Source organism: Cryptococcus neoformans, chromosome 4 (genome assembly GCF_000149385.1).
Source record: "Cryptococcus neoformans var. neoformans B-3501A chromosome 4, whole genome shotgun sequence".
NCBI classification, from domain to species: Eukaryota; Fungi; Basidiomycota; class Tremellomycetes; order Tremellales; family Cryptococcaceae; genus Cryptococcus; species Cryptococcus deneoformans.
The window spans coordinates 823,898-833,897 of NC_009180.1; the positions used below are offsets into that span (position 1 = coordinate 823,898).

The 10,000-nt window shown below is 49.2% G+C and overlaps 3 protein-coding genes across 3 annotated transcripts in view; 2 read left to right on the forward strand and 1 right to left on the reverse strand.

Annotated features, from left to right (window-relative positions):
- The window catches only part of CNBD2800 (hypothetical protein), a gene marked incomplete at both ends in the record, with an annotated part of 2,726 nt that extends 56 nt beyond the window's left edge, over positions 1-2,670 (forward strand). The window contains 9 exons of the mRNA XM_770779.1: positions 1-188; positions 245-312; positions 363-1,121; positions 1,188-1,356; positions 1,415-1,772; positions 1,825-1,992; positions 2,059-2,164; positions 2,238-2,504; positions 2,554-2,670. The exon at positions 1-188 is cut by the window's left edge and continues 56 nt beyond it. Of these exons, the coding sequence (XP_775872.1) occupies positions 1-188; positions 245-312; positions 363-1,121; positions 1,188-1,356; positions 1,415-1,772; positions 1,825-1,992; positions 2,059-2,164; positions 2,238-2,504; positions 2,554-2,670 (2,200 nt within the window). The remainder of the gene's footprint in view (positions 189-244; positions 313-362; positions 1,122-1,187; positions 1,357-1,414; positions 1,773-1,824; positions 1,993-2,058; positions 2,165-2,237; positions 2,505-2,553) is intronic.
- Positions 2,671-3,497: 827 nt separating this feature from the next.
- Positions 3,498-8,107, reverse strand: CNBD2810 (hypothetical protein; the record flags this gene model as incomplete). Its single annotated transcript, XM_770780.1, has 5 exons — positions 3,498-4,559; positions 4,609-4,808; positions 4,857-6,731; positions 6,778-7,007; positions 7,059-8,107. 5 exons carry the CDS (start codon positions 8,105-8,107, stop codon positions 3,498-3,500), a joined length of 4,416 nt encoding a protein of 1,471 aa, XP_775873.1.
- A 1,081-nt stretch (positions 8,108-9,188) lies between these two features.
- Positions 9,189-10,000, forward strand: part of CNBD2820 (hypothetical protein) — a gene marked incomplete at both ends in the record, with an annotated part of 4,641 nt that continues 3,829 nt past the window's right edge. Inside the window, one exon of the mRNA XM_770781.1 lies at positions 9,189-10,000. This exon is cut by the window's right edge and continues 163 nt beyond it. Coding sequence (XP_775874.1) covers positions 9,189-10,000 — 812 coding nt within the window.

Genomic DNA, 10,000 nt, shown 5'->3' on the forward strand with positions numbered 1-10,000 from the left:
TTCTGTAGCCTCTGAAACAGGGAAAACAAAAGCAAGAGATCGCAATAGCCCAGTTGATCCAAATATGGTGTTATCAAGAGAGGGGGAAGAGGTACAGGGAACTAGTTCTGGTGCTGCAGCGGATGCCATGGTCGAGGGAGATAAATCTCAAGAACTCCTGGCACGCCAAGGGAACGTTTTGTACAAAGGTAAAGGGCTCTCTGCCTGGCCAAATGATATGTGATGGCTAACTGCTTCGCTTAAGATCGCATGCTTGTGCGAGTTGGTTATCATCGAGAAGAGAATATTCTCTCATTTGACGAGGCATCACAGGTAGGTATTTTGATAAGGGCTTCACTACAATTGTACTCATCTTTGTTCAGAGACGCAATCCTTGTTCAAAATTGGACCCCTTTGAGGAATATATTGTTGTTTGGCGAAAGGGGTTTGTTGAACTATATCAAGAATGGCGCATGCCTTTGCGAGAACGAATGACTGGCTCCAAGCGGTTGTGCTTTGCCATCCCGCTCATGCCCCATCGATCTTCGCTCTCAATATTCAATCCAGATGACCTGACCTTGTGTCTTACTACTTCTGTTGAGAAGCTACAGCTAGAGGTTGAAGCACTCCTCAAATCGCCGAAGACGTCGCACATCTCAGACCTCAAGAACAGAATGGCACAATCATCACAAGTGCAATGGCTCCGGGGTCACAAGAAAGGCACTCAAATCTTTATACTCAAACTGCCAGAAAGGTCTCGCGCATTGGACTGGTACTGGGAGCTATGGAGAGACCTAGGGGGTCAACTTCCGGAACGATTTGACATTTCGGTTCCCGTCGTGTCGACTTCAATCCGCATGGGTATCCCTCGAGACGTAGATAATGGTCAAGCAGATAGTGGTCAATTACTGCGGCATTTTTGTCCTGACACAGTTATCAGAACATGCTGGGAAATGCTGCAGAAGGAAACGGCATTCAATGACATTGTACAGCAGGGCAGGCTACAAGGAATCAAGGACGAGGTAGATCTTCAACTGGTTTGGAAAGCAGGTGACGGAATGTTGGACTGGGTGGCGTATTTAGAGACAGTAGAGGGAAAGAAAAGACCATGGGCTTTACTGGCAGGCCTCGCCAGACTACAAGTAAGCCCTTGCATCTTCGTTTAGCATTGGCAGACAGGGGAATGAGACTCATATTTGACAAATTAGAACAACCCCTCTCCCAGAGAGCTACAACTTCGCCCCGCCAGGCATCATCCAAAATCCATGAAATTAGAAGATGGCACCATATTAGAGGAGCCACCTGGTATAGAGGGGTATCTTTTCCGAATACATGGACCTACTACCAGAAGCACAATTTACCTTGCGTCCCATGATGGTAGGCAGACGTGACTAGGAAAAAGGATTTAGTCGCTTACTCAAAAACTGATCTGCAGGTTGTCTGTTTATCACAAACATGAAAGACTCAGAACCACCTTTACTACCGAATCAGGAAGGTTCAACCCCTTCTAAACTCTTTTCGGAAGTACACAAAGAATTCTTGGAAAATGAGCGCCGGCGGATGGCGTCTGTGATCCGAAGGTCTGCAGGCTGCATCGATATGAGGGATATCACAATGATCCAGTATCCTAGCCCAGCAGGAAAAGATGCTGACGGACGAAGGGACACATTTGAACTCAGATTTACTGCTGGAGGACCCATGAAGCTGGAAGCTCACACTCCCGAGATAGCTCAGGAATGGGTTGAGTGCTTGGAGGCGTTAAAGTCTTATTGGAATCATCAACATCGAGTAGAGTGAGTTTTATGTTCCAATGGTACCATGCACTTACAGTCTCTCGAAACAAAGGGCTCGGCAAAGAATGGACGCCATGTCAGCTGCTTCGGGGCGTACGCACGGTGATGGAATAGATGAATTTCTAGGAGAGATATGGAACTGGTGCACTATTCGAGGCTGCAGACCTATCTGCCTTTCTGGAAGATTGTATATGAAGCAGGGTGCTCATGAAAAGTTCAGGTAAGTGACAGACAAATGCTACATGCTTTGTGGAAGATTTGAGGCCTTGCTAAATCTATGTCCAAGGCTCAAATACATGGCATTAAGCCAGGGATCATTTGTGTCATTTGAAGTCACTGGCAAAGCCTCGTTCCATGTCAGAAAAAAGAACTATCCGTTGTTCGGTGCCTATGTGAGCCGGTTCTGATTTCCCTGCTTTCAATCTGCAAGATATTATGTTGCTGTTAGCTAATACCCTTAGGAAGACATATTCTGGGTTGTTAGCCCACGACGAGATTCACGAGCCTCATAATAGGGATGCGTTCCTTCCTCAACATCGCGTTTACCAAGATGGTCTACAATCATTTGATGGACCGGAAGACACCACCTTCTGCGTTCGCTTGGCCATATCGGGGTCCCATTCTGGGGCAAACGCCAATGATCCTTGGGACTCTTCAGATTACAGAGATCACACTTCCATGAAGTTGAGCAAATCACCCACAAGTTTATTGATCTTCCGCGCAAGATCCAAAGTGAGCAAACAAGATCCCTAGATGATACTATTATGACTGACTCAAGCAGCTGGAAAGAGATCGTTGGGTATGGGCAATTAACGCAGAAGTAGAGCGGCAAGCAAGGGCTCACCTTGACCAGCAAAATCTTTTCCGTGCATACGGAAAAGTGATTGACCGGTGGTGAAAGTTTTCAAGCTCATGCAAAGATTGCCTGTGGCCATATTAGTGATATTCCAGTGTCTCATATGTTGAAAGAATGATATGGGAAAAGCAAATGAGTCTAGCTAGTGACATAGAGGATACTTAAGTTAGTAGGCGCTATCTTAACATGCAGGGCCAGCGGAACTCCTACAAGTCAATAAGCTAGTAGAGATCATTGGGACCACCAAGCTTAGTCCGTGGCGTCAGAACGCAATTGGAGGATCCTGTGTCCCGTTGAGAAAGTTGCAGAGTGATCGCAGGAGATTGCAAATATCGCTTATGTTGGAATGTGCGACTCCCATAATTGCATTGTTCTCACCAGAACCAATAACACTAGGCCTTTTGGCGAGAAGGTTTCTTTTATATACAGAAATGCAATTGTTTTGATCTCCGATACTCGACACGAATCACTACTACTCATCGTCATCCGATCACTGAACAGGTACGCGAGCACCTTGTCTACCTCTATACACTCTGATATGTCCCATTTTGCCAAGTCTTTCTTGACCTAGACATGCTAAGTGATGTTACATGACACTCTTAATGATAAACGTCTTAAAATATACCAAGCGCTGTCAATCTTCATCGTGGAATCTTTGTGATCCGCAAGACCTGGAAAGAAGCATTTGTCGCTCAATACTGATCTCCATTATATACATTATAAGCTTCATCTAATGCCCTTCGAAAACTTTACACAAAGGTCGTTAAAGATCGTTAATTGCCAGCTAGAAGACTTTCGTCCGCATTATTTTACCAAACTACAATCATTCACTTTAGCTTTTCACATCGACAGCTTTTACAACGGCATCATTACTTACCATAAGACGCTGGCACCATACCCTCCCTACCAGTAGCAGGGTCTCTAGCATACCACCATTCATGGCTCTGCTGGTCATCCAAGATGATTAGCGGTTGGCCAGCCTTCATGCTCATCTCCCCTTCTTGTAATTCCGGGCCTTCAAAGTCATATCGCATCGTCGTCTCTCTTTCATCTCCCTCTTCCTCTTCTTCGTCATATTCGTCATCTGAGGCCATAGGATAGGCACCAGAAGCGTATGAACTTGGGTTCGAAAGCCTAGCCTGAGAGGGAGCAGAGTTCCGAGACGTCCCAAGTCCCATCATGGTCCCAGCCCCTCCAGCGAGGGATGCTTCCAGAGCCGCCTGCACATTTGCAAAGACGTTCTGATGTGTTGAGGAAACATCGCTCCCTTCTTTGCCGTAAATCTCTTGTCTGTCTTGAGCAGCTTGTGTGTCCCGTCGGCGGTTGAAATAGGCTACGAGAAGGGCAAGGAGGATGAATAAGAGAACAATCCCGGTGGCGATCGCGATAGCCACTAGCACGACCAGGCCTCTGGCTAGATAATGTTTAACTTTGAAAGAAAAGTCGGAATCCGACCAGAATAGACTAGCGCCGGCGCCAATACCTCCAGCAGCGGATGTCCCCACCAGGTAGGGATACCAGTTCACGCCGTCGTAGAGAGCACTTGTGGCATTGCCCATCTGATCAAGATACAGATTCCCAGATACCATCAACATTCTGTCCTTTTCGATACTACCCACTGCCGTGTGTTCAGACGACATGGGAACAAAAGCAAGCTGATAAACAAGACTGCCAGACTGGAGCGTCTCATTCTGTGCTGTCCAAGTGTTACCGTTCCATTGCTCTAGATATGGAGAGCCGTCGGATGCAGAATAGCCCGCAGCGAAAATGTTGGTCACATTCTTCTCGTCGACAGCAACAGCGAGAGTAGGGCCGGAAAGGGAACCAAGGGCAGTCCAAGAAGAGCTGTCAAAATCGTAGGACGCAACAGAAGCAACAGTGCCATCCGAAAGGACAAAGGAGCCAGCGGCGACGAGAGTGTCGTAATTGTTCTAAATTGAATTATCAGAAAATTTCTTCCGAGCGCAACATCGTACTCACCCCCGCGAAATCGATACTTCTGACTTCTCCAGACAAAAGTCCTGCGCCTAGTGTCGACCACTGAGCATTAGTGGAGTCCCATAGACAGATTGCCGCACAAGAGAGGGAGCCTGCAGACGTGAAACTACCAGCCACAATAAGTGTATTGGTAGTCGGGCGGGTTCGAATCTGGTTGATGGTTACATTGGAATCAGATGCAGCTGGTAGTGGTCAGTTAACAAACCGCCTGGGTGTTATGCAATACTCACTATTCAATGAAGCCATACCACCTTCCATCCATGTCCCATTGACAAGATTATACACCAACAGGCCGCTCCCAATACCTTCCACATTGACCCCTTCACCACCGAGATACAAGCGGTCATCGATCACCTCCAGTGCTCTGACTACACCGGATACTGGAGGCTCTGGTCCATCCACAGTCTGTTGAGAAGTAGAATAGAATGCCATGCCTCGGACATTGGCACTTGAAGATGTAAAGTTACCACCGAGGATCATCATCGAGGGGCTATCTGAAGCAGATGTATTTGTCCAATAATCAACAGCCAGGACAGCAGGAGCGGGAAAAGAAGGAGTGACAATAACAGGAGCTGTTGCGCGGGCGGCCAACCCAGGTAGGGCCCGTTCAACAAGGCCGCCGGCGAAACGAGACAACCATGAGCTGGAGTATGACGATTTGATCTCTAGTGATCGACGACGGGAGGTGGTCAGACTAGATGAAGACCCCGTGGTACTGAAGCTGGCACCAGTAAGGGACGATATCTTGGCCAAGCCGTTTTGGTCCGTAGATAACATGGCGAGACCGTCGGCCGAGTTATCAGCGTATCCGCTCACTCTACCAGCCAGGTAAGCGATAGAGGGAGAGGAAGAGATTATCTCTCCCGCTGAGATGTTGCCAAAGACTACGCCGCTACTTGTCCATCTTTCAGAGCTTATGTCCCAAACGCCGAAACCCCCAGTTTCATTGAGCGAACCATCACTATTTATAACATGAGAAAAGTTGCCCATCACGAACAATTCGGTCGACGACGGCGAGGCCATCAGGTCCGTGACGTAGCCATCTACTCCACCACCAACGGCTGCCCAGGCTTTAGTCGCGGGGTCGTATCTAGCCAGATAGTTCAGAGCGACGCCACCTGATGAAGCTGTGGACGTGAAGTCTCCGCCGAAAAACACATATCCATCAACGACTGCGGCTGTGTTGACAATCCCTCCTAGGCCCTGCGAAGCCAAAGCGGAAGTTTCGCCTGATGAGGCGTCAATAGATAGGACATTTGTATAATTGTTGGTTGAGGAGAAATCACCGCCGATAAAGACAGTACTGTCCATGGAGACGATGGTGTTGACAGCCCATGATGAGGCAGAAGACCCAGAAGCATTGAGAGCTGCATCAAGAGCAAAACCGAGGCGAGTGAGGGCAGTCTCAGTAACGTTGCTGAGGGCATTGCTTGCAGCATTGGTATTCAGTTTCGAAGATCGAGGCCATTCGAAGAGGCCAAAGGCTACATTATAAGACGAGTTGGTCATCCAAGAGGAATTACCGACAGTCGTAGCGTTGGACCCTGTGTAGTCATCCGGCGCCGTGCCGTTGTTGAGAAGAGGGGTCGAGCTGACAGAGCCATCAGTGCCGATAAACGTCAATTGGACTCGATCAGCCACTACAGTGTACATATGCCCTCGAGCAGGTTTGTATGGGTCAGAAGAAAGAGCCAGACTGATAGTCGGCGTAAAACTGTCAGTCGTGGCCCCGACTGGTCCCGAATAGATCAGGGTTTTGGTATCATAATCCACTTGCTCCGAAATGGTGCTGGTCCAGCCAAGCCCACCAGAAAATGGGAAAACTTCAACATCAACGCTGGTCCGAGAGTCACAGTCACCAGCGTTGAGGCATCCGGGAATGAAGACGTAAATATCATAGTTTCCAGCAGAGGAAACATATGGGTAGAATGTAACTTGAGGACGTTGAGAGTCACCGAGAGATACAGATGAGGAAAGATAGGATTCTGTGGCCGAGTTGGTGGCGACTGTTGTAGCATCCCAGCTACCGACAGTTTGAACAGAACCATTCTTGGCCCCGTTGGTGCAAGAGGATCCACCGTCGGATACTGCAGAGAGGTAGGCCCCTGTACGAGCATTAGTTTGCACTTCTGCATGTCGACGAATACTCACCATCAGACAGTAAGGCCACACTGCTTAAAGCTGCTCCGTCCCCTATCCACTCTTTGAGCTGCATCTCAAATCCTGTAAGGTTCTGGGTTCCGGCGGTGAAAATGAAATCTTGTGCAGATATAGAGGAGTTGGTGTAAAGAGGACAGTGACTTGTGCAGGTTCCAAGTTCGCCGCTAACAGGGTCGGTATACGTCATATTGAGCTCCGTATAGGTGGGTAGGATAGTGAGGCTAAATATAATTAGCTTGACCGCAGTCGAGTAGATGGATCAAAACGCATACCAGAAATATGTAGTCCCTCTCCCCTGTACCAAGCCGTTGACAACCCTGATACCAGTCGCTGAAAGATAGCCCTGCCCGACCAAGTTTACATTGGAAACTGTATCCTCTTGCGCTAACCAAACACCGCTACCCGGGCAAAGTAGTACATTCGTATCGGAGTACTCGCTTTGGGTTGAGCTTGGGCCTGCTTGTATGGAATAGGCCGCAGAAGACGAGGCTGATGCAGAGACGGTCAAGGGCGTTAGGTAGCCCGAGTCGCCAACAGTTGTCACATTTTCTGAAACAGACGGAGTAGAGGTGACATTTCCAAAGGTATTGTTGGTATTTGATGTCGAATTGAAGAGGATTGACGAGTTTTGAACGAATCTTGTGGTAAAATCTCCTCCAAAGTAAATACTTGAATTATCGATGGATGGGACTATGCTCTGGACTCGCCCATTAAACCCGCCAAACTCAGGGGTCACCCAAGTGCTTGATGAGGTGGACCAAAGGGCCACGTTCCCTCCTGAACCGATGGGCGCCTCGAAAAGCCCTCCAACCCAAATCTGGGAACTGTCGTCGTCACAATACAGCGTGTTAACCTCACCCGATAAGCCACCGCTTAACGCGGTAACAGAATTATCTGCGAGGGTTAATGACGCGATATTGCTCGCAGAAACGCCAGAAAGAGACTCAAACACTCCGCCGACATATAAAGTTCCATTATTGGCGGACCCATCTTTAGACCAACAAAGCGCGTTGATGACTCCGCCAGAATTGGTGGTCGCCAATGCGCGGAATTGGCCGTCAGTTGGGCGATGAAATAATGTGTCTCCGTCTGACGAGAAGGTAGGATTGCCAGTAGCAGATGAAGCAAAGGGAGATTCTGAAGACCACCAATCGAGACCAGAAAAGGATCCGCCAAGCGCGACTGTCCCCATTTTTGAGAAGTCAACTTGGGGAAGAGATGCCGGCGCGATGGTCAAAGCCACTGCGGTGATGGAGGAGACATGAATGAATGATATCAGGAGAGATGGAATGGGTATTGGACGAGAGGACGTGGGTAACATGGCGACGCCTGTCGCTCGTGAAGATTTGCTTTGATGTTGAAGGTGAGGCGAGTAAAGACCGTTGCTTGCTGTGTGAGAGTATAAGGGGCTATGAAGCGAGTAGCGGACGATGGTGGGACGGATGAGGAGCGGAGAATTGAGGTAGGAGGGGAGGAGACGAGACGAAAGATGAAGCAGGAAAATAGGAGATATAGGGAGGCGTTGCGTCGTTGTTGACAGACAAACAACTGTTGTGTGAGCTCCCTGACGAAACGCGAAACTCGAAACGCGGTGTGCTGGCTATGACGGATTAGTGTCCAGCTCCTCGCCCAGCAGCATGTCCGCATGTTCGCGATTCTCGTCAACTATTCACCAATGGCCAGCATGCATGCATCGATCTCGTCTGTGGCCTTGTAGCTGAATGTGAAGCCTGATCTTCTTCCACATCTTGAGTATCATGCAGGCAGTGCCTTCTTTCATCATCGTCTTCGATATTCGGCATATTCGCGGGACAGCAAAATTGAAGAAGCTTTGCGGCCTCTTAGTTACGTCGAGACATGCCTACAGGAATCATCATCATGCAACCATCTAGAGTGTAATAATGGGTGGAATGTGGGTCCGACACGTATGGATACGAGATACGTGAGATTCTCGATGCATCCAGAAGCACACTCAGCTGACCGCAGAGGCACCTATCTGGGCGCTGCTCGTGATAAAGTAATTAATCATTTATTTCAAATTCACCGCTTATGTTTATCGTAAGTAATATAAATCTACGGAATCAGGCATTGCGTTCTTGGCAGCTTCGCAAGGAAGTGACAGACGGACATGCCAAGCCTTGGCTGGCTGCAAAAAGTAGAGAAATATTTGGCTCCGCTCAGATTTGAAGTGCCCTCCACTCTAGCGGCACCGCCTCTGGAACTTTGGAAGCCAAAATAAAGAGGTGCGCTGACGCCTCTCACTCCTTTTAGTGTCATACTATATATATTCTATATATGCTGCTCCACTAAGAAGTGTTTGCCACCGCCCAAACCGCCCGCCACCACATACAAGTCTTCCTCCCCTCCTTCTTCCTTCCTTCCTCCCAGCTCTTCGCTCCACCATGTCCCGCGACAACCCGCCGCCGGTCATCATCACCACGGACCCAGACTCCCCTCCGCCCCGCTCGGCCCCTTCCACGCCCCCTCCCAACGAGCGCCCCACTCCTACCCTCGTCATCCCCGGCAGTCCATCGTCCGAGTCCCGCCAAGAATCCCCCCAGGGCTATGATCCCTTTCGTCTTTCACCCAACGCCAGGCTTTATCCTCCAGGCAGCGGCCATTCTCCCACTTCGTCATACTCCTCTGCTCTCACCCCGCCCTCTCCGACCTTGACTAGCTGCTCCTCCGTCCACTTTTCTGATGAACTACCTACTCCCTCGTCGCCCAACCCAAAGACTTCCCTTGCTCTGAGGGAAAATCACCCGGACGCCCACTCTGGTATGGAGACCCTTGAGACGGTAGACGAAAATGACCCTCAAAGGAGACATGCGCGTGGGTGGTCAATTGGGACTTGGTCTAGTGCTGCTCCCACGACAGACGGCCATTCCATGAAGAAGCCTTTGATACGAACTGCTATTGAAGCCAATGAGATAGATGAAGATAGAGGAGAAGGCGGTGCCAATAAAAAGGGGAAAAAGGGCAAGAAAGGGAAGAAAGATAAAGAAGAGCCTCCTTCAGCACACCTGGACCCCGATAAAGATAAAACAGATCCGACACCCTTCCGTGAAAAGCCTTCTCGCTTAGCCATGCTTGTAGACCCAAAATCGCTAGAGGACTTAGAAAAGATAGGCGGTGTTAGCGGCTTATTGGAAGGACTAGGAGTCGATGGAGCGAAAGGGTTGGCGGTGGGGACAGACGAGGGGAATGCGGAGAA